The sequence below is a fragment of the Aedes aegypti genome, chromosome 3 (genome assembly GCF_002204515.2).
Source record: "Aedes aegypti strain LVP_AGWG chromosome 3, AaegL5.0 Primary Assembly, whole genome shotgun sequence".
Taxonomy (NCBI): domain Eukaryota; kingdom Metazoa; phylum Arthropoda; class Insecta; order Diptera; family Culicidae; genus Aedes; species Aedes aegypti.
In genome coordinates this window covers 6,525,603-6,546,651 of record NC_035109.1, presented here as the reverse complement: position 1 = coordinate 6,546,651, position 21,049 = coordinate 6,525,603, and the positions used below count along the sequence as shown (strand labels likewise).

At 42.9% G+C, this 21,049-nt stretch overlaps 2 protein-coding genes and 1 long non-coding RNA gene across 3 annotated transcripts in view; 1 reads left to right on the top strand and 2 right to left on the bottom strand.

Annotated features, from left to right (window-relative positions):
* Positions 1-178: 178 nt before the first annotated feature.
* On the top strand, positions 179-2,175 carry LOC110678689. Its single transcript, XM_021851905.1, has 2 exons — positions 179-322; positions 1,018-2,175. The coding sequence occupies exons 1-2, from the start codon at positions 307-309 to the stop codon at positions 1,920-1,922; spliced, it is 921 nt and encodes a 306-aa protein (XP_021707597.1). The 5' UTR covers positions 179-306; the 3' UTR covers positions 1,923-2,175.
* A 110-nt stretch (positions 2,176-2,285) lies between these two features.
* On the bottom strand, positions 2,286-3,330 carry LOC110678691. Its single transcript, XR_002501846.1, has 3 exons — positions 3,161-3,330; positions 2,670-3,107; positions 2,286-2,606 (listed from the first exon to the last, which is right to left on the bottom strand). It is a non-coding gene; the product is annotated as an uncharacterized LOC110678691 (long non-coding RNA).
* Positions 3,331-15,730: 12,400 nt separating this feature from the next.
* Positions 15,731-21,049, bottom strand: part of LOC5570317 (DNA polymerase alpha catalytic subunit) — a 43,209-nt gene continuing 37,890 nt past the window's right edge. The window contains exons 4-7 of the mRNA XM_001653093.2: positions 18,207-18,733; positions 17,040-18,143; positions 16,848-16,983; positions 15,731-16,069 (exon numbers count right to left, since the gene is read on the bottom strand). Coding sequence (XP_001653143.2) covers positions 15,810-16,069; positions 16,848-16,983; positions 17,040-18,143; positions 18,207-18,733 — 2,027 coding nt within the window. The 3' untranslated portion in view covers positions 15,731-15,809. The remainder of the gene's footprint in view (positions 16,070-16,847; positions 16,984-17,039; positions 18,144-18,206; positions 18,734-21,049) is intronic.

The window sequence follows — 21,049 nt, the reverse complement described above, 5'->3', positions numbered from 1 at the left end:
AACTAACGGGTTCCGTTCCGGCGAAGTTAATGTTCAACACCTCACAGATCTTGTGAAATACGAACAAGACAATATGTTAAAAGTTGCCCATAACCTAAAGCCAGAAGACGTTGAATTTGAAAAAAAAAAAGAAATAATTTTGATGCGATGAAGGTTATCAATTCGGAAAAATTTGTGAACCGGAATGTATCGGCCGCTCTTCGATTCTACAGCCATGCTACGAACCGGCCTGATGTTCTACCAACGGCATATTTCATCGAAACCCTGTCTAAATGGTTTCAGGTTTCCAAAAACAGATCGAGGCAAATGGCTTTGAGCAAATGTAAGTATAAATTGTGACCTTATAACTTATTCCTTTACAAAATTATAATATAGCAGAACCATAGACAAACATAAGTCACACTCTAGTGCTTGTACATACCATATTTTAACGGTTGAATCAAATTATAGGTAGATAGTCATTCCACATGCGACCGCTTACAGTTTTTGTTCACGTTTGCAGGGCTGGTAGCAGGTCTCTTTTTAAAGATTTGGTCTCAATTTCGACGCAAGTTCACATTGTTAACGAAAAGTCTCTGTTTCGATCCAAATGGTCTCTTAAGCCACTATTATCCTTAAGAATTCCACCAGAGATTTTTATGGTAATTATTTGTTTCCTGTTTAGTTTCTTTTTTAAAGCTTGAAATCTCTAAAGTCCTGTTAACTCAGTAGCTACCAGCCCTGCGTTTAATATTTGTTCACTTCCGCCACTTAGTTGTCCGTTGGCCAAATACAATGGTTTGAGCATTGAGTGTGCATGCTTAGTCTGTTTGTCTGTGATAGAATATATTATTGAATTATTAATATAGGGGAAGAGCACTTATTTTCGACCCATTAATACGATTTTTTTTAATGCGAAAATTAGCAACGGTCGAAAACTAGTGTTTTTCCCTACTTTATTAAAATCCTATAAAACAGTTACACTCGAAATGCTATAACATATCCTAAAACAATTATATCATATTCTCTACTTCACAGCAAACTACCTCGTTTATCAAGAGACGTTGCAGTTCCTCGAATTTTTCAAAAACATGATTTTCGCTTTGGAAGTTGGTGATAAGCGGCACTGGAAACCGTGGCAGGCAGCAATAATCCTTGCTACCAACTCTTTGTTAAGGTTGCAGGATTTGTTTTTGAATGTTAAGGGATATAGTTTTCTTCTGACATCACGTTTCACACAAGATTGTGTCGAAAATCTGTTTTCTCAGATTAGGATCCGGCAGAAAAAGCCCACTGCATTGCAGTTCAAAGGTTTCTTGAAGTCTGTAACAGTTTCGCAATATTTGACAGAGGTTCCTGGATCTTCATACGATGCAGATGAGAGGGATTGGCTCATAGATTTTACAACAAATGTGAAACAACTCAAAGAAAACAAATCTGTTCAGATGCAGAAGTCGAAACCTGTTATCAACGAGCTAACTAAATTAGGAAAGCAGGCAGCATTAGGTAGAATGAACGCTTCAGAGAAGAACGTAGTTTATCACTTAGCTGGTATGATAGTTCATAAAGTGGCAAAGCATGGTGCGGTATGTCATCAGTGCATTGAAAAATGCTTAGCGACTGAGCCATATATTTCCGACTACAGTAAACTGACAATTACTAAAGATTTCACAGGTCAAGCATTAGTTTACGTGAATGAAGAAACCTTTATTTATTTCTTGAAATTAGAAATAGTATTCAGAAGTGAGTTGGAAAATTTGAATAACGAAAACGTATTTGATACTATTGAATCGCAACTCATACATATTCCAGCTGCACATTTGATACCATGCCATGATTTGAAAAGAAAACTGTTGAGAAGATTTTTGTTCTTCCGTTTGAAAATTCATCAGCCAAAAAAGGTGCATAAGAATAAATTCGACAGTAGGTCCATGGCCGTTTAATAACAACCCGTTAAACAGTAAATAACAGTTTATTTTCCGTTGTATAAACATTAATTACAATTAAAAAAATACTCATTAACTAGTTGCATCACAGACACCTGTTGTTTTATTCAATTCTACCTTAAACTGTTAAGCAATTAATTTTCACACTCCATCTGATTAGAACTAGGAAGCTTGCACTTGTACACTTGAGAAGGTAAGCAGCAAAGTGGTGTAAATGACAAGACCTAGTTTTGAGAAAATTGAGTTTAAAGTTTTTTCCAGCAATTTTTCATTCCATAGAAATTGTGCAAAAGCCCAAACAAGCCAATCTACGAATTATGTGTTTTTTTCTTTCTGTTAGACGTATAAATAAACTAAGAATACCGTTGGAAAGCTTGTAAATTATAGATTTTTGTCTCAACTCATAATTGACTAAAATGTCACTTACACCCCTTTGCGTTTTAGCCCCCACTTGCATTCAATGTTTCAAGAGTCATTATGCCTCATGATTGGTAAAAAATCAAATCTTTCCCTGGGAGATCTGGATGTCTGGGTCTAGAAGTGTGACCTGGATGTCACGATTTGACAGCCAGGATTACTGTGGACTGTTGTTTACTCTCAGCTAACTTATGCAACACATTGTAACTCATTTCATCTGCATGTACTTTTCCGGTTCAAAAAGCACTTGACTCTGCACCGTACCTGTGGAAATAATGTTTGAAAATTAGTATCATTATTACACTCGCAGATTAGCACAAAACCTACTTGTTCACAGAATGATGATGATTTTTCCATAATTCTCTGGTTGCTGCTTGTTGAAGAATTTCCATTAATGTGTTAAGTCGACGTCCCAAAAATGTCCGAGATTAACGACGTGAAATTATCACGAAAGGGAAACACTTTGTTTACGTTTGCTTCAAACTGCATGCACTAAAACTTCCATTTGGGCTCGCCTTTCTTAATCACGAGTGGATGATTTGCACGAATGGCAGTGAGTTCTCTGATTTGCTGTCTTTGGGCATCCAAATAATGGCAATTGTAAATCCTGTGACTTCTAATCAAAGGAACTGGTTTAATGATTTCCTTGTTCCATACGGTGAAAATCATAACGGTATCCGAGGTCGCAGTAGTAGCTAAAGAATGTAGATTTTCATTACGTATGCTGCAGCAGGGTCGATTAATTATCCGTTCTCCTACGAAACACTGAAGATAATGATATACTAGTATGGTGTGCTCATCATAATTAAATTACTTACTCTGAATAATAAAAGAAATATGTTTTCACAAACAGCTGGTTTTGGGATACAACGAATCCAATACTTGTTTTTGCTTGTTCTTCTTTTGGTGGTTTTGACAGGTCGTTTGTTCGTTTGGAATGACACTGACAGATCAGCGCCGTTCCAATTTTGACATTGACTTCACTCTCCTATACAGTCACTCTAATTATAGCAATCTAGGAATTAACCCTCTAATACCCAAATTTTTGTTTTCGATCTAAATATTATTTTTCGTTATCTAAAATCATTCTAAACACGGTTTGGGCAATGATTTATTTTTCTTCGCAAATTTATGAATTTTGGTTTATGATTTTTATTATTTTTATTTTTGAACATCCCTATCCTTTTCAATTCTTTCTTGAAGCCTCTTCTGGTTACTGATTTTTGACAATAATAAAAATTTGAGTTTTTACTATACTTTTGAAAATATGAATTTTTTAATTTTTTTCTGGAACGGTTTTTATTTTCCGTGTAACTAACGGAAAAACAGATTTGAAATCATTTCAATACCATTCTGTGATAGGTTGATCGTAGAAAAATATAAAAGGTACGATTTGTTATATTACACGTTAAATGAATCCCAGGCATTTGTAGGTTATATAAGAACACAATTTTTCAAACAATTTTCAATGATACAAAAAAGTTTCAAAAATCATAAAAAAACTTTTCTTATATGCGTGGTTTGAGTCAAGGTTTAGGCCAAAAATAAAATCATTTTAATTTCCGAGCTACGAAAAAATACACAAAATTCCAAAGTGTACCCCGTCTAAAGGCGGGGTTGGGTATTAGAGGGTTAATCAAGGAATACTTCGGAGAAGTTTACGACCATCAGCTAAGAACAAACGAGCTTTGGTTAAGATGTATACATGATGCTACCGGTCTTGGGTTAATCCATGAATTGTTCCAACAATTCTTTAGGAATCTCTTGGACGTGGACAATGCTCAAAGGGAACCTGCAAGCGCTAGGAGTTTTTGAACAATGTTTTCCTAGTGCGTTGTTGATGGAGTAGGTACCGTAAAGTGCCGTAATTCAGCGCGATTAAGGTATAAAACGTTTCAAATGGTTAATTAAAAATGAGTATTGCATCAACAAAAAAGCTTTATAAGTGGATCGCTTGAAAATCTGTTGTAGATTATGGGAAAAATATAAACTAGACTGTATTGATAATTTACAAATGTGATTTCATTGAAAAAGTTAACTTGTCGAAATTGCCTAATTCCGCGCATTTTTAAAGGGCTTTTCTATATTCCGCGCAGAATGCCTTATTCCGCGCACTGGCGAAGCAATCAAATTAATATAAATTTTTATGTCAGGCAGCATCCATTTATTACGTAACGCTGAAATTGAACATTTTCAACCCCCTACCCCCTCTTTATAGCTTTTTGTGTGAAAAAAGTAAAGTTTTGTATGAGCCGTAACGCTTCAGTCTACGTTTTATTTTTCATATATTTTTGACTATCACATGAAATAAAGATAATCATTTGTTATGGTCTTTTCAATACCGCGGCATTGGTACGTGTGAATTTCGTTTAGGCGAAAGTGGAGCAGCTTGACCACCTTAAGGAAAAGTCGATAGAAGCGCAGAAAATAAATTGGACTTTTCGAATCTTTTTATGATTTTCAACAACTTTTAGATCAATACACTAGATCCGGTCGTAAACTTTACCAAATGAACATTTTTTTAAAAAATTGTCATTTTTCGTGTCGATTTTCTATCGATGGGGTGATATGAACGCCCTATTTTAGGTTAAGAAATTATCTCAAAGAGTCTAAAAATTCAATTATTTTGTTCACTAAACAGGAAAGTTATTAGTATTTATAAACAATCTGTACAGAAATATTAAATTGTAAAGAATATGGTAACAGTCAAACATCAACATTCTACACGCAAAGAATTATCAGCTATTCAAAATAATAATATTGTTTGTTGTTTCAAAAAAGATACGCAATTCAATACAATTGGATGTACTGAGTTGAAATAATTTTAATTATTGTTGAATCAACAATAATCTACATCACTTTTAATGTAACATGCATTCATGTCAATGATAATTCTTGTTGTTCCTAATGCTTAGTTTTGCTTAATGTCAAATATTGAACATGTGAAACGCCATGTTTTTTTTTTCTTTTGTGAAGTGAAAACGTGTTAAATAACTGAAACTGAAATAGCCTAACATACCGGGTGTATACAAGTAAGTTTTTTCTTTGTTTCTCCATTTTTTATAAAAATCTTTCTTAGTTATAGTCCACCCACAAACATTGTGAATGGAAACAAATTTGCAGAACTGAAGTTTGAAGGATTGCGAAGGTAATTCCGTCTATTAATATTCCATTAAGCCATATAAATAATGAAACACATATTTGTTTCAGGTGTAGTCATCAACAAAATCTGAACGCTAAATAAACCAATTGAAGCTAATCACTTTGAAATGTTAGACATGCAGAAATATGTGATTGAATAACGCTTTTTTCTTTGAAATGTTTTTTTAGAAAAATAATAAAAATTTTCGAAGCTTCAAACAAATAGAAATGTCAAATAATGCAAATGGATTTATTTTTTAAACGGATAAAATAATCTTTGATTCAAAAAATAACATTGCGTTGTGTTCGAGCCCAGCAGGGTGGGTCGAAAGGCAGCGGACTGTAATACACTATGGGGGGAACACGGCGGAACAAAACACTTCGCGGCGAAAGGATCACTTCCGCGGGAGGATTGGCAAGGGCCAACTTTTCTTCGGGTGCGAATGAATTGAACGCGGACGGCTACGCTAACAACTATTAACTTTATTCTCTACTTTACATTTGCGTTTAATAATTTCACTTCTGGTGCGCAAACGATGCGTACTCGGCGTCGGGTGAAAATTGACTGATGCAACCGTTGGGACTGCGGTTGGCTTGAGCAGAAAGTGGTGAGAAAATGTAACCGACATACGTTTCGGTGTCGACCACGCTGACGAACGCGTGCGCTCACTGATTGGCAATAGGGTGGTGATGGGTATGCATGGGAATAGGGTGGTGCATGATTTGCGCTTCCGTCGGGAGACGGAACATACACCCCCCGTTGAGGGTACTCAACAATCCTTACGTATCGGTTGGTCGGAACCAGGCTGGTTGTCCTCGATAGGTAGCACTGACAGCTTGTTGATTGGGCGGCGGAAGGTGGAACCACCGCTGTAGACGTCGACAGCTCGGACTAAGCCATCGTCACCAGGGTAGACCGCTGTAACACGGCCCATCTTCCAGTAGAGCGGAGGTTGATTTCGATCGTGGAGTAGAACTACCATGCCCTTCCTGATGTTGGGCACAGTTCGGAGATTCTTCTTCCTTGGCTGCAGCGTGTTGAGGTATTCCCGGCTCCAGGCGCGCCAGAAATGTTCTCGCATGAGCTGGAGATGCTGCCATCGAGTCAAGCGGGTTGCGTTGACATTCTCTAGGGAAGGCTCGGCCATGGCGGTGAGCGGACGGCCGATAAGATAGTGGGCCGGTGTAATCACCAGCGGGTCCGCAGGGTCGTTAGAGATGGTGAACAGTGGTCGAGAGTTGAGTACCGCCTCGATCTCAACCAAGACGGTGGTTAGCTCCTCAAACGTTAGCTTGACGTTGCCGACGATGCGCTTGAGATGGGTCTTCGCAGATTTTACTGCGGCCTCCCAGAGGCCGCCGAACTCCGGTGCATCCGGCGGGATGAAATGCCACTCAATCTCACGGGAGCGACAGAAGTCTTCGATGGTCGTCACAGACTGTTGGTCTTGAAACTGTCGGTGGAGCTCGTTCAACTCGTGATGGGCTCCTCGGAAATTGGTGGCGTTATCCGAGTGGAGCTGTTGAACCATGCCTCGTCGTCCGATAAAACGCTTAAGGGACGCCAGGAAAGCATCGGTGCTCAAGTCCGACACTGCTTCCAGGTGGACGGCCTTGGTAGTCATGCACACGTAGACGGAGACGTATGCCTTGATCAACGCTGGACGGCGCGCTCCTTGCTTGATGATGAACGGGCCGGCGTAATCCACGCCGGTGACGGCGAACGGAGGTGATGGTACAACTCTGGCAGCCGGCAAGTTGCCCATTAGCTGGCTGGTGTTGCTTGGGTTGACTCGGAAGCATCTCACGCATGTACGGGTGATTGAACGAATGGTAGAACGAGCATTCAGGAGCCAATAACGTTGGCGCAGGGCGTTCATCAGGCCGGTCTGCCCGACGTGAAGCAATTCGATGTGCATCTGTTGCACCAACAGGCGTACAACCGGATCCTTATCCGGCAAGATGATGGGATGACGATTTTCGAAGGGTAGCAGCGAGCGATCCAAACGGCCGCCCACTCTCAATAGGCCATCAGAGTAAATCGGACGAAGGTTGGCGAGTCTCTTACAAGGTTCGTTGGCATTCACTCGCTTAATCTCGTCCGCCAAATGAACGAGTTGGATTACGTGGAGGATGGCTTCAGTTGACCGACGAAGTTCACCAACGGTCAGATGTCGGCTTGATACGCGCTGATTGCGAGGGTTTCGGCAGTTGTTGACGAATCGCAGCACGTACCCCATGATACGTTGAATAGTTCGGAAGCTACTGAACCTGGAGAAAAATGGAAACAGTTCGATACTTACAGCCGGACTGGCTATCACTCCTTTGAGTTCGGGCAACTGATCGTCTGGAACGAACTGGGGCAAGTCGACGTCGTAGTCCACCCTTTGGAGAAAGTCAGGGCCATTCCACCAAAGCTGATTGTTCTTCAGTGCTTCGGGTAATTGGCCTCGGGAAACGATGTCAGCGGGGTTTTGCAGGGATCGGACGTACTCCCATCTGTAGTCTCCGGTATTCTCTTGGATTACAGCGATACGATTTCGTACGAACAGCTGTAGTTGGTTGAGCGGCTTTCGTATCCAGGCCAGGACAATCGTACTATCGCACCACAGCACAATTTCCCGGAACGTCATGTCCAGGGCTGGTAACACCTTTTGCACCAACCGGGTGAGCAGTAGAGCGGCGCACAACTCTTTCCGAGGAATGGAAAGGTCATGCAGAGGAGCCAACTTGGACTTACTGGTGAGGAGTCGTAGTTTCGCCGAACCGTCGGCAAACAAGCTTCGCAGATAGACACAGGCCCCGTACGCCACGGTGGAGGCATCGGAGAACCCGTGCAGCTCATACGCAATCACTTCATTGAAGGTTACGCATCTCGGGATATCGATTTGGTGCAAATGTGACAACGATGTTTGCAATTCTTGCCACTCTTGCGCTGTTGCTTCGTCGACCGGATCGTCCCAGCCGATCTTGAGCTGCCACAGTCGCTGTGCCAGGAGCTTCGCCAATACTATGACCGGCGACACCAAACCCAAAGGGTCGAAGAACTTGGCGATATCCGAATACATCATTCTCTTCGTCACGCGTTGCTGGTCGGCTGCTGTCGTGGCCTTCGGATGGTTGGCGATGAACAAGGTATCAGCACTCGGGTCCCAGAGCAAACCGAGCACCTTGATGGCTTCGTTCACTCCTCGTTCTTCCAATGGCTTCTTCTGCTCGCGATCTTCTTCGGGGATGTGCTCGAGAAATTCTTCGGAGTTCGAGCACCACTTGTGGATGGGGAATCCTCCTAGCTCCAGGAGTTGCTTCAGTTGTCGTTGGGCCTCGATGGCCTCTTCCACCGAGTCTGCGCCGGAGAGCACATCGTCCATATAAATTTCTTCCTTCACGATTCGAGAGGCGATTGGGAAGGCATCGCCGTCTTCTTCCACCAGCTGCACCAAGCACCTAGTAGCTAGGAATGGTGCCGATGCGGTACCGTAGGTAACGGTAGACAACTCCAGGACCCGCAGCGGTTGCAACGGGTGGGGTCTCCAAAAGATTCGCAGAAAACGATGGTCTTGCTTCGCATGCTGTACCTGGCGGTACATTTTGGATACGTCTCCGGTGAACGCTATCTTGAACTTCCGGAAGCGCAGGACGATGAAATGCAGATCATTCTGTACTACAGGTCCTACCTGCAGCACTTCGTTCAGGGACAGCTCGGATGCTGATGACTTGGCGCTGGCGTCGAACACGACACGACATTTCGTGCTCGAGCTGGAAGGTCGTAACACCGCGTGATGTGGCATGTAGTACGCTAGCTGATTTGGAGGGTCATCGGTTTCACGGACTTCGTGGCAGTGTCCAAGAGCTTCGTACTCCCGGAGGAACTCCACGTACTGCGCCTGCAGTTCAGGGTTGCGAACAAGTCTTTTCTCCAGCATCAGGAACCTCTTGAGTGCTAGAGCGCGGCAGTCGTCTAGCTGGTTGATGTTCTGCTTGAACGGTAGCTTCACGATGAATCGTCCATCTTCATCTCGCTGATAGGTAGACAAGAAGTGGGCTTCACAGGCCAACTCCTCGGACGAAAGCTTGGGAACGTCTGGCACTTCCTCGATTTGCCAGAACTGCTGCATCATTCGCTCGACCTCTTCAACGGTAGCGTGGTTAGATTGCTGGACGGAAACGTTGGTGACTTGAGGCTCGACGATGACGCCGCAAACGATCCACCCAAAGTGAGTGTCTCGCAACATCGGAAGGTTGTCCGCTAGATTCAGCTGACTCGGTTTCAATATGTCGAAGAATAGTTCCGCGCCGATTAGTAGATCCACCTTGTCGGGTGTGTGGAACTCAGGATCGGCCAGAACCACTCCGTCAGGAATGTCCCAGTGGTTGATGTTGATCTTGGACGATGGAATCGTGCCCGTCACTTTCGGTGTCACTAGGCACTCCAGGCTGGCTTGAAAGCTGGATACTCGGGATCGAATTCTCAGGGTTACCTTGTCGCGGGCAAGGGTGCGCAAGGCGTTGATACCAGTAATCGGGACGTTAGCTGGCTTCTTCGGTAAACCTAGTCGATTTGCTAATTCTTCGGTCACAAAATTTACCTGAGAGCCGCTGTCCAGCAGGACACGACATGGGAATGGCTGATTTCGCTTGTCAAACACCTGCACCACTGCGGTAAGCAGCAGTACCGTCTTGGACGACTGGGCGAAGTTCGACGAACAGGTAGTGGACACAGGCTGGTCCACAGGAGGATTCATCTGCCCCGACTTCGGTTGAACCGGAGCAGCCGGAACCGGTGGTAGGTTTACCACGGACTCCGCGGGAAGGGAAACGCTCGACTTCGTCACTTGGATGGATGCCCCATCATCATGGAGCAGCGTGTGGTGCCGGCGTTGGCACTTGCGGCACGACTTATCGGATGGACACTCTCGGGAGCGGTGCCCTTTACGCAGGCAGTTGAAGCAAACTCCTGCAGCTCGAACCTTCTCTTGCTTCTGGGAGGCACTCAGCTTGTCCAATGCGGTGCACTGGATGTTCCGATGATCACCACCACAAATCTCGCACGCTTGCGAAATAGTAGTGGAAACTGCATGGCTCTTCTGGGATTGCTTCGAAAGTTGCTGGAATAGGGTCCTAAAGCCCTGTCCCAATTTTAGTGCCAAACGCTTAAGTTTAGGCCAAAAACACATGTTTACTCAATTTTCTAATGTTTTCCGTTGGTTTAAACCCAAAAAACATTTTTTTTAGATTTTGTCACATTCTTTGGCTTAAACTCAAATTTTGGGTGTATTTTGTTTTCCGTGTCCCTTACGAAATGTCAGATAGGAACAACCCCAGTGGTCAAACTAAGACCCCTGTGGTGTTTTTGTCGACTAAGCGAACGTCAAACATGATCAAAAGTGTCAAGGTTGATTAATGGACCAAATTTTTAAATTAAAGTTTAAACATGATATAGCCATTATTTGAGCGGGAAAAATTGCAAAAGTAGTTAGAGTAACATGCTCTTTCGTGTTATTAAATAAAAACATGATTTCATTAAAAATTTTAGGACTTCACTGTGGGGTTCGTCGTTGGAAACGCTGCATCGCAGTTTTCCAGGATCTGACACCTGGACTTCAGGAAATCGATGGTCTGCGAGTACTTGGGAAGCTGTCCTTTCTTCTGGGTACTTTCCCAGGCCTTCCGGGTTGACTTGTCCAGCGCTGAGATGATCAGATACACGATGATGTGTTCCGATACTCCGGTCATTTCCTGCTCGAGGTAGCGGAGGCTCTCGACATGACGGGTGGCTTCCTTCAGGAGCGCTCGAAGCTCTTTGTGGGTCTCCGAGGTCATCTTCTTGAGGGACAACAACCCACGGATGTGAGTTTCCACAATCACGCGTTCATTCTCGAAGCGGTCCGTCAGAATTTCCCAGGCATGATCGTAATCTCCTTCACTGAGGACCTTCGTATCCAGGACACCTGCTGCCTCGCCGATGAGTGCCTTGTCGAGGTGATAGAGTTTAATTGCGTCACTATCCCCCGAGTTCTCCATCAAGTCTTGGAAGATGGCCTTGAACTTAGGCCAGGCGGCATAGCCCCCATCGAACGTCGGAATCGGTGCCTTCAATGGTTGCTGCTGGATGACCACTTGAGGTGCTGTTGCACTGGCTGGAGGGATAGCAGCTGGCTTTGCTGCCAAAATCAGCGCTTCGACGACGTTGGACGCGGCATAGTGCATCTCCTCGTAATCCGCGTATTCCTGTTCTTGCTCCTCCATCGCTTCGTCCGGTACCAGCCCCACAATGTTGGTATGGAGTTGACTGAACTCGGCGTAGGTGGCAGAAAGTCCTTTGGAAAGCACATTCAGTTGTGCCAATCCAATTTCTTGATTGCTGGCCAGCGTCCGGTTAATTCTTACCAGCTTCATCCTCACTTGGTTGCGCTGCCTTACGGCCTTCTCGAACTCCTTCTTGGTTTCTGGATCCATTTCTGCTTCCCACTCAGCGAATCCGTAAAACGATCCGGAAGTATCGGCAACGGATACCGAATCTTGGCTCTGCTGCTGCTGATTAGCGTTCTTTTCTTCGGCTTGCTTCGACCGCGTCACAGGCGGCATTTAGCACTGTTTTTCTTCGCGCTCTTCTTATTCAGGATCACGCACAGTTCAAACACTTTCGGACGCGTTTCGAAATTTAACTCGTCGCGAAAACACTTTTACGCAGCGCACCAATTTGTGCACACTTTTTCTCGAACGCGCGAAAACTTTTCGGTCGAAACTTGCGACGCACTTTTTCAGTTCAAAGTTTTTGCTCGGGCACTCACAGCAGAGGGAGCAAACTTGTTTTGGTTCACTTTCCACTTTGTTCCAATTTCGCGTAGCTCGTCTCGCACAAACACGTTTGGACATGCACAGCGTGTGCAAACTTTTTCACTTTCGCACGCCGACGACGCGGGCGGTCGACGGCTCGATCCGGCTGGATCGTCACAACACTTTTTCTTCGCTTGCGCCACTCGGGCGGCGGCACAATGCAGGAGGGATTTTCACAACAAATTCACTACGGCACCAGTGATCCGGTTCGGAACGGACCAGATGTTCGAGCCCAGCAGGGTGGGTCGAAAGGCAGCGGACTGTAATACACTATGGGGGGAACACGGCGGAACAAAACACTTCGCGGCGAAAGGATCACTTCCGCGGGAGGATTGGCAAGGGCCAACTTTTCTTCGGGTGCGAATGAATTGAACGCGGACGGCTACGCTAACAACTATTAACTTTATTCTCTACTTTACATTTGCGTTTAATAATTTCACTTCTGGTGCGCAAACGATGCGTACTCGGCGTCGGGTGAAAATTGACTGATGCAGCCGTTGGGACTGCGGTTGGCTTGAGCAGAAAGTGGTGAGAAAATGTAACCGACATACGTTTCGGTGTCGACCACGCTGACGAACGCGTGCGCTCACTGATTGGCAATAGGGTGGTGATGGGTATGCATGGGAATAGGGTGGTGCATGATTTGCGCTTCCGTCGGGAGACGGAACACGTTGTTTCAAAAACAAAATTTTTATTTCAAATAGATAAATTTGTTGTTATAAAAACATATTTTTTAAAACAAAAATCACACTTTTTTTAAAACAAAAGTTATATTTGTTAAAACAAAAATTATATGTTTTGAAACAAAAAAATATTTTTCAAACTGTTTTGTACGCGGTTGTCAAAAAAAATTGTTGAACCAAATTCGCAGTGTTGTTGAAACAATAAAAACCAATTATAGGCCGGCAAACAATACATATTTTTTATTGAAATCATACAGAATTCATTTATATTTAAAATTGTTTTCTCTGCGTGTAGAATAATGGAATTTGTAAGAACCATTCGGGGCAATATGCGCAGTTTTTTCGAACATCATTTATTCCTTTTTCATTGAGTTCAAAGCACTGACTTATAACATGGGTTGATATTTCAGATGAAATTTCAAGAATTTATGCAGTTTTCAAGTGGTGGTCATCCCATCTCATTGGTGAAATCACCCCGACTACTCCTATATTTGTATTCTACACTGTTCATACAATACAAGGAATTTTATTCGCATTATCACGTTTCCATGAATCACTCCCCGAGAGCGCGTCGTAATTTATAGAAGACCCTTATTTTTTGTTTTCTCAATAAGATTATATGATTTGTACAATATAAAAAAAAGTTGCAATGCCAATGTTGTTTGGCAATGTTATATGTGGTTCACAATGTTAAGTTAATTTTGTGTGAGATGTACACTCCCGTGCATAAGTTTGGGTTCACCCCCTCAAAAACATGCAAAAGTGTTCAGTCCATATCTCTGTGATTAAACGTCCAATTAAAACTCTCGAAGCCGCATTCGAAAGGCAAAGAGTTATTCTTACTTCGTATGTATTCTTCCAAACACATTCTTTGAACTTTGTATACTAAATTTTTACTTAAAGTTGTGACATTTTTCAAAAAACACACTGAAAAATGGGTCTACCCCGTTTGGCATAATGCCGCATGGCATAATGCCGTTTGGCATAATGCCGCATGGCATAATGCCGTTTGGCATAATGCCATTTGACATAACGGTCGTTTGGCATAATCGCCATTTGGCATAATAGCCGTTTGGCATAATTGTGAAAAACATTGAATTTGATCAAATTCCTTCCATTAAGCAAAGAGGTGTGCATAAACTGCTCACGATCGTCCATTCCGTTGTCAGTTAGTGATAGGGCATACTTCTAATCATCATTTTTCAAGGAAACCAATATCCAATAAAGCTCTTTTGGAATTGCATCATACATGACTTCCGGGGTCATTAAGTCCGGGATATTATGGCGCATTTTAAACAAAAATATATCCAACGCCTAAGTTATTCCATTACATTTGAAAAAAAAGGAACATGGAATTTTATGACGTATCTTATGGTACGGCATATTACTGTACCACTGCAGTATCTTCCTTTTTCAAATTATGCCAAACGACCATTATGCCAAACGACTGTTATGCCAAACGACTATTATGTCAAACGACTTTATGCCAAACGACTGTATGCCAAACGGCATTATGCCAAATGGCATTATGCCAAACGGGGTAGACCCCTGAAAAATCATATCTAATTTCCTCAGCATTGGATCGACCAAATTTTTTTAATCAAAGTGTCATTAGAATCGTAGTCTTATATTCTTTGAAGATACCCCACGAAATATTGGGGGAAAAATCTGGAAAGTATTCAAAATCAATGAAACTGTCAGTCAAGTCATCGTGCAAAAGTTTGGGTTCACCCCTCAGTATGATGCAAATCGTGCAAATGTTTAAATTTTATGCGCTTTGGTCATTGGACACACTTTTTCTCCCAATAAAATGACCACGTGGTTTCTGAACGGCCGCTTCTAATTTCCTGTAAGTGGGCTTTCTAGATATTCCGCTATGTACATGAAACGAACTCATTTATGCATGAAAATACTTTTTCAGAGAAACAGTCAGATGTGAAGACGAAGATAGCATGTTTAACTCGTTTGTTGTTCAACAAAGAACAGTGCGCGGAATTAGGGCATTATGGAAAAAAGCCGTGACCTAATTCCGCGCAATACTTTTTTGGACAAAACTCAATAATTATGCTAATATTTGATAAGATTTTATAGAAGCACTATGAAACATATCTTTAGCAGGTAGTTCCATGGAATATTGCATAAAAAATAAAACATTTTCAATATAGAAATCGCTTTTGTTTTTGTCCTACAGTCTTAGCACGGACGCTAAGGAAATTAGAAAAATGGCGTCTACATAGACGGGCCTCCACTGATTATTTTTTTACGCCGCGAAAAAGTGTCTTGTTTGCTTTTATTTGTGATTCAAACTTAGTCTAAATGAAATAAACATCAAATGGCATGAAAAGTTGCTGCAATATTAATCTGTATTTCCATATATAAATAATTTTGTATGAATTGCGCGGAATTAGGCAATGCGCTGAATTAGGGCACTTTACGGTATATGAAAACGGCGTACGGAAGAGAATAATGAATCTCCAGCTTGCACAACTCTACGGTGATACCAGTATTCAGAAAGTTACCAAAGCTGGAAGGGGCACGTTGTGGGAATGCCGGAAGATTTCGCAAAAAATGATACTCAAATTGACTCCGGCTTGTAAAAGAGGCCAAGTGGAGCAGGATCTTGGAAGTGTGAGATGATCGAGAAACTGGAGGCGAGCAGCTGTCGACCGAGTTTGTTTGTTAACCGAGAAAAATGGTTTGTCATCTGGTTTAAATCAACGCGTGTGTTGTCGTAAATTACATTTTAATAGTTCATCCCTTAAATCGTAGAATATAAAATACATCGGCAAACATTACTTACTCCTCATTGGTAATTAAGGTACTGCTGCCACCGAACCAGTTCGGTGCCCTTGGCCGGCGGTGCTTTCTTCACGTTGGCCATCGTTTCGGTCAACTCTTTGACGGGGTAGATCTTAGGTTGCCGCGAACTGGGATTCATGACGTAGTTGAGATACAGGTCGGATAGTTTGATGTTGGCGTACTTGGAGCGCGATAGGAACCGCTCAACGGTTGCACTGAGCGCTGTGTAAATGTTTCGCAGCTCGACCGATAGCTGCTTCGTAACTGGAAGGAGAGGATACGAGAGAGGTTGTTAATGGTTTATGGACCCAATGGAAGATCATCTTAGGACTGTCCATTGGTTATGCAAAATATTTTTTAGAATTTTTAACTCAGAACTTTATTTAAACCCCTGTTTTTTTTTTGTGGTAAAGCTCCTTGATAGAGGAAGTTTTCGAGGGAGCCCTTAAAATGTTTCTTAAGGTGAAACATCTCGGAATGCAAAGATGGCCGGCACAATGGCCGACTTCTCCACCTACTCACGTTTTCAAAAGCACAAAACTGGAGGAATAGTTGGCAAATGTTGAATTGAATTTTCTTTATTAGAGAGACTTTTAGCCCTTGGCTGGTTCGTCTCTAAAAGGCAAATGTTCCTGATCTTCTTATTTTAAGCTTTCTGCTAGTGCACAAAGCCAAAATAAAAAGTGCACTGTTGTGTGATGCTTTCTTCGCGAGATTTGTGCCTTTGAAGTTTTAGTGCAATCTTAGAAGTTGATTCCAAACTGTTTCACCTTAAATTATTTCGGTAGAACCACCACTAGAACAAAATTCTGAAGAATCTGTGGAATAGTCGCGCAATAAGTCTCTAAAGGTTTTTCTGGATCTTCTAGAATTTTTACTACGATTCTATGCAAGCAGAACAAGAGAAAAAGAGGCTTCAGATGCCATTTTGAAATAGAGACATTAGAGACCTTCCATTGACAATAAAGACTTGCAATAATAAAAAGTGATCAAGGTCAAAAAGACACTTGCTACCAGCCCTGAACCTTACTAACCAACTTACCCCGGCCATCGTGATGACTCAAGTCGAACATGTAGCTGTAGTAGTTGAGCTGCTTATACAGATCCGATTCCGAGTACTGCTGCACCAGAAGACCCATCTGGCAGTGCAGACAGTATGGATTGTTCTTGGCGGCGACCTGTAAGAAACATCTTGGTCATTTGAAATCTGGGAAGGGGTCGTTAGTGGACGTACCTGAGAGTAGAGCCTGGTGTTCTGACTGCAAATTGGATTGTCGCAAACCATCCAGCGCCGATAAAACCGCTTTATATCGCCGCGAATAGCTGCTATCAGTTGGTTGACGATTGCTGGACGGTACTGCTGAGGCAACACTTTGCAGCTCTCGTTGCGACATTTCTCGAACACGGACTTGTACCGCCCTCCGTCTGGCTTAAATCCGCTAGCTACCGGATTTTTCGTTTTGCACACCACGCACGTGAACTCGAACCAATGGCAGTGTCGATATTTCTGGGTAATGGTTTGCTGAACCGCTTCACCGTCAACGTAATTCCGTTCGTTATCCTTCAGAGCCATACCCAGGCTCTGGAACTTTTTGGGATCCAATCCCAAGCACATTGCCAACCGACAGGCGTCCGTTCCTTCCAGAGGTTCACAGATACGGAACACCACTGGGAAAACTTGCTGAGATAGGTAATATTCGACATCCGGTTTCAATTTGTCCTTGTTGGCTGGATCTTTTAGTTCATCGATGTGGTAGGCTCGTTTCATGGCAGCAGCAGATGTCCCATCATCGCAGATTATGTAACCGACGACATCTCCCCGTTTGAAGTTACGGTTGCGTTGTTTGTTCATTCGCATGGCCACGGTCACGTGTGGCAGCTGAGCTGTGTCCGAGTACTCATTCAACGATCGTGTAAGTTGCTTGGTGATCTCCAGCAGCGAAGGGTACGTCACCCCGTTCAACAGATCATCCCGAACCTTCTCCAGTTTGGTGTGGATATTCTCGATACGTTCGTCCATCGGTTTGTCCGACAGGATCTCGCTGAGGACAAAGTTACCGGCAATTACCGCCAGTTTGGACCAATCACGTCGAACGATATCCAAACCCTTCAACTCCTGGGTGCACTTGATCTCGTCACCAACCTTCGCGATCGAAACGGCTGCGTACTTTTTCTTCTTCAGCAACAGCAGATACTTGTAGATTCCGTCCACGTCTAGCTCCAGACATTTGTATGTCTTATTGACGATCTGCTTGATGTTCGCACCGATCTTGAACACCTCGTCGTAGTCGATGCTGTTGGTGTTAATCATGATACTGTCCGTATCACCGTAGATAACCTATTGGAAGAAACAAACACGTTCAAACGATTGACGGTAAGGAAATCCCTTGCCCCTGATTACCTGGTAGTTCATCTTCTCCACAATGCTTTTGGTGTTCATCAGAATCTCTCGACCCTTCTGCGTAATCAAAGCGGCCATGTGCTGGGCGTAGAATCTGGACCTGGTGTAACCCAAACATCCGTACAGGGAATTGGCAGTCAATTTCAGAGCCATCTGTCGGATGTTGTACTGCATCTTAAGTTCCGGTTCCAACCCGGATGCCTTCATCAGTTGTTTGACCGCTCGGCGACTTTCGACCAGTTTTCGGATCTGACGCGGCAAAATTCCCATTTCGTCGGTTTCGAGGATCACGGGATTGGCATCTTCGCTATCGTCCCCACCTTCTGAAGGCGGCGGTGGAAGAACCGTTGTGAAGCAGATGTTGTACTCTTGGATGATGCTCGGGTAGAGAGAGTTGAAATCCATCAGCAAGATGAATTTATCGTAGAAGCCTTTTATTGGATCCAAAACCAAACCTCCGGAATAGGCCGCCTTGCTCTTCGGCTTACGGCGCTCGGTGGCTAATTCTGGTCCGTCCTGAGTGAAACCTGTTGGGAGAGATGTTGTTGAATTAAACGAAATGTTTCGATTTCCGCAAATCTTGAGGATTTGAGATTGCGATATATTTTCGGCTATCAATTCCTTTTCATTTTTCGAAGCCGCCATGAGACGTTGTCATGAACATCATCAGGAATTTCGAAAATAATAACGGATGGAATATGGTAAGTAGCTGCACAGTACCGCCAGCAGCTAGACGAGCAATCGGGAAAAATCAACGTTTCTAGAGATGTCAACAGGCCTGTGATCTGTTCAATTCGTAGTTGCTACTCTGTGATTGACCGGAATAATCGAAGTTGCACAAGGAATCAAGAGATGTAGCTTGGCAGTAGCTTTCAATCTTCAATGAATTTCAAACATTAGAAAGTCAAAAACGGCGTCGGCCACGTGCTCACCGTCATCGGGGAAGGAATGTTAGTGTGACATCCATTGCTACTAGAGACCGAGATCACCTCTGCATCTCCGTGGTTGTCACGGGAAGGAGTTTTATTATTGAGGTGGGATCATAGCTGCATGTTCAGGCCCTTGACAAGTGATGCGATTCATGCAACCTCAGTACAAAAAATCACCTGCCAGTACTTTGCAGACAACATGAACATTAGCCTGGGTTATGTGAAAAAAATAGATTCTCGCTCCAGTCAACTTTTTGGATTGCATATAGGTCTCATAACAACTGTGCAAATTTTCAGCTCGATCGGTGAAACTATATTGTAGCGCCAGCCCTTCAAAATTTGTATGGGATTTACTATGGGAAAACTTACTTTTGCAAAGAAAAATCGCCAGAGGTCGTCCATTGTCCTCTATAAAAAATCTGAACACAGATCTCGATAGGTATTTCTACGATGAACAACATTGCCGAAGACCGCAAAGCAATCCGATGCTTGAGAAAAAAGATATTAAGCATAGACTATTCGGCAATTTTGCCCGATTTTGTTATTATGGTTATTTCTTTACGTGCTAATCAATTTTTCCCAAGCGTTGGATTGTTTCGCGGTGTTCGACAATATTCTTCATCCTAAAAATACCTATCGAGGACTGTGTTCAGAATTTGTATAGAGGTCAATGGGCGACCTTTGGCGATTTTTCTTTGCAAAAGTAAGTTTTCCCATAGTACATCCCATACAAACTTAGAACGGCTGGCGCTAAAATATAGTTTCACCGGTCGAGCTGAAATTTGGCACATTTGTTATGCGATCTAAATGCAATCCAAAAAGTGGCCTGGAGCGAGAATCTAAATTTTGTCCCACACTAGTGAACATACGATAAGTCGACACTTTTAGCGAACCAATCAAAGATTATTTTGTATAATGATAAAACCTGGTAAAAGGAAAGGTATGAGGTTTCTAATGTACTGCAATGTTCAAAAGAAAAAGTATGGGGTTAATGTACCAGAGTCTATGTCGACACTTAGCTGTCACGTTTACCTCGATTCCGCGTTATAGAATTTTTCGAATTTCAGCTTGTGCTTTGAAACAATTCTTTCCGAAACAAAGCTTTGTGTAGTAAAATTTGATGAAATAAAAAACAGTGTGAAAACTACATTAGTGCAAACCAGGCATTACAATCTCATCTGATCGAAGAGATCATCTTGATATGGAGGAAAGATATTATCTTCAATAGAAGAGCGCATTGGAAGGATTCCATCTTTTAATCATATACATCCAGAGATTATCTTGACAACTCTTTGCTATGCAAATCAATTTGCTGATGAAAATTATCCAATTAGGGTAAGTGTTCCCTTAGTTGTGGGTGTTTCTAGATTCTATAACATTCCCCAGAAAACCATTCACCCGAAACCCATTCCCCAAAATTCCATTCCCCAGAATCTCATTCCCCTGAATGTACCATTCCCCAGAATTTCACTCCCCAGAATGAACCATTCCCCAGAAAACCAATCCCCAGAATGGATCATTCCCCAGAAAATTGTATACCTATTTTAAAGTTTTGAAATATTCTAGTTAAAAATACTTGAAAATGAAACTCCATACAAAGTTGTGTACAAGTACATGAGAAGATATGCATTGGTGCTGCTATTGTGAACACTTTACGCATAATTTAAATTTCATTTGCAAATGAACTATCACAGTAGTTTCACTTTTATTGGCACTTATGAAGACTTATAGATCAGTCTAGGGGAAACACAATATCCAATATTTATTTAAAAGAATATACAACTAGACCTGTGCGCCGCCGCGCCACGCCGCCGCCGCCGACCCATTTCACGTCACGCCGACGCCGATTGATACATCGGCGGCGCGCCATACGCCGATCAACGTCTCGCCGCCGATTTTGCGTTTTCACGCCGA